General features: G+C 43.5%; 1 protein-coding gene across 1 annotated transcript in view; it reads left to right on the top strand.

Moving 5' to 3' along the window:
• Window positions 1-545: 545 nt before the first annotated feature.
• The window catches only part of LOC122257603 (perilipin-1), a 16,453-nt gene continuing 14,498 nt past the window's right edge, over window positions 546-2,500 (top strand). Inside the window, exons 1-2 of the mRNA XM_086534038.1 lie at window positions 546-674; window positions 1,894-2,015. Of these exons, the coding sequence (XP_086390164.1) occupies window positions 1,896-2,015 (120 nt within the window). The 5' untranslated portion in view covers window positions 546-674; window positions 1,894-1,895. The remainder of the gene's footprint in view (window positions 675-1,893; window positions 2,016-2,500) is intronic.

Here is a 2,500-nt window from a genome sequence, read left to right on the forward strand (position 1 = left end):
GGAGAGATATAGAGATAGATAGATAGAGAGTGAGATAGACAGATAGAACAGATAGGTAGATTGAGAGAGAGAGAGGGTGTGTGCTAGAGAAACTTTAAAAACTAATTAGCTACATCTACTTTCCCTATTCTCAAGTCATATTCCAGGACGCAATTTAAGCAGACCTCCTGCGGGCAGAATGCAGCGCAGAACTACCGTGTTTAATTGCCTGAAATAAGCTCCCTATATGTATTTTGTGCCTGAAATAAGCTCCTTATATGTATTTTTTGCTTGAATAACCTCCCTATATATGTTATTTGCTTAAAACAACCTCCCTATATGTGTTTTTGATTGAAATTACCCCCCTAGATAGCTGGAAATCGCTCACTCAGCCCATGACAACCCCAGGTCTTTGTTTCGCCCAATGAGCTTGGTTTTCAGCCATTTTAGCGTAGTTGGCAAGCGTAGTTGTCATTTTGGCATTTAGTTCGGGACACTAATATTGACTATTTATTTATAATTGGTCATCCTCCCATTTGGCAGGTAAATGAATTGAACAGCTGCATTGCAATCCTGTCCTAAACTACCTTGTCACAATACAAAATAATAAACGAATTGGCATCAAGTACTTGTCATACCTACCGAGGCCGACATGATTCAGTATACGGCGAGCTCTTGAAGAGTAAACAACCCTGGTGGGGCCTCTCGTGATTTTGAAATTTTGTGACTAGGCTTAACCGTAGAATATCGAAAATGAACTGATGAATATTCTGAAACATATACCCTGGGAAGTTACTCGTATTGGTGAATCAGTTTGACTTATTATTTTTTTTAGGATTTTAATAAGATAAATGATTATATGGTAAAATTTCCGAATAACGCCGCGTTACAAAATACCACAAAAGTGGTATCGATGGATTCCTCTCAACCTGTACTATTCATATATAATGGAAATAATGCGATAGTAGGGGAGGGCATGAAGTAGATCAGGGAAATTGCGGGGTAAAGTATGAATTCCGGCCATATTTCGTTTGCAAAATCGTAACCCAATTACCTACCAAACTTGCCTAGTTTTGAAGTTAGCCCTAGCCAAGGGGGGCTTTGCCCCCCTGGACCCCCCCTTTTAATGCACTTTGTGCTACGTCGTGCTACTTCAGTACCACGAAAAGCTTAACCCAACTACCTACATCACTTTGCCTAGTTTTGAAGTCAGCCTGTGGACCTCCCCTATTCAGGGCACTTCGTGATACTTATGATGCGTAATTAGTTCTGTAGATGAAAATGCCGCGACCACGAATAGCCTTCACACTGCGCCATGATGACAGCAACTGAGTCTTCGTCTCATATATTCCTCAGAACAGGAAACTAGGACCGATAATGACGCGACCACTCAATAGAGGGCACTCTATAATTATACTGTAAAAAATGGGAAATATTGCTCCATCTATCGAGAGAACATAACAGCGCATGCAGGTAATTAATTTGTGGTTTCCAGTCCACAGCTTGTTGCTAGCCGTAAATACGTAAACAGTCATGTTTGAATTTCAGGGCGAGGATGGTGGTTTTCGGGGTATTTTGCACAACGTATGTGGCACGAAGTGCCCTAAAAAGGGGGGTCCAGAGGAGGGGGCGAAGCCGCCCTTGGCTAGGGCTTAATTAAAAACTAGACAAAGTTAGGTAGGTAATTGGGTTACGATTTTGCAAGCGAAATATGCCCCGAAGTAGGACGAGGTAGCACGAAGTGCCTTAAAAAAAAGTCCCAGATTGTTGGGTTCAGAGGTGGAATCGCGCATTATTTCCACTATATATGAACAGTAGAGGTTGAGAGGAATCCATCGATACCACTTTTATGGTATTTAGTGATGTGGCGTTACTCGGACAATTTACCATATATATAATATTTTTTTCTTCCAGAAATGGCACCGAACTCGAGTGATGTCGCACCAGCTTCAAACGGCTTTCTTGAGAGAGTCCTGCTGTTGCCTGCGCTCAGTGATGCCTTTACGCTCGTCTCCAACGCCTACCAAACCACCCAGGTATGTTTTCCCGAGTATAGGGCCTTTTATTAGAATGCCTACACCTCTGTCTGCGTCTGTCTCTGCCCCCCCCCCTCTCTCTCAGCTGTCTCTCCTCTCACTCCGTTCCTCTCTCTCCTCTCTGCTCTCTCTTCCATCTCCTTCTGGCCTACAGTCTCGTCCCCCCCCCCTCCCTCTCTCTCTCTCTCTCTCTGCCTCTCTCTGCCTCTCTCTCTGCCTCTCTCTCTGTCTGTCGGTCTGGTTCTGCAATTTCACATCATATGCAGATGCCATCCTCATTCAGGTCTTTGATAGGGGGGGGGGGGACTATGTTCTCGGGAGATTTAGCCCTCTTTTGGCTTCATAATCGATCCTCTTAAAACCAAGCATATATACAGGCCTGGTCAACTGCCTTGTACACCCAGATTGAGTGGACAGGTTATTGCAAAGATTAACTTACACACATATATCGTATCACCCATTATATAAGTAACAGATATGTTGTC

This window comes from Penaeus japonicus, unplaced genomic scaffold, assembly GCF_977035675.1.
Source record: "Penaeus japonicus unplaced genomic scaffold, GWHDUDI00000001_assembly GWHDUDI00000040, whole genome shotgun sequence".
Taxonomy (NCBI): Eukaryota; Metazoa; Arthropoda; class Malacostraca; order Decapoda; family Penaeidae; genus Penaeus; species Penaeus japonicus.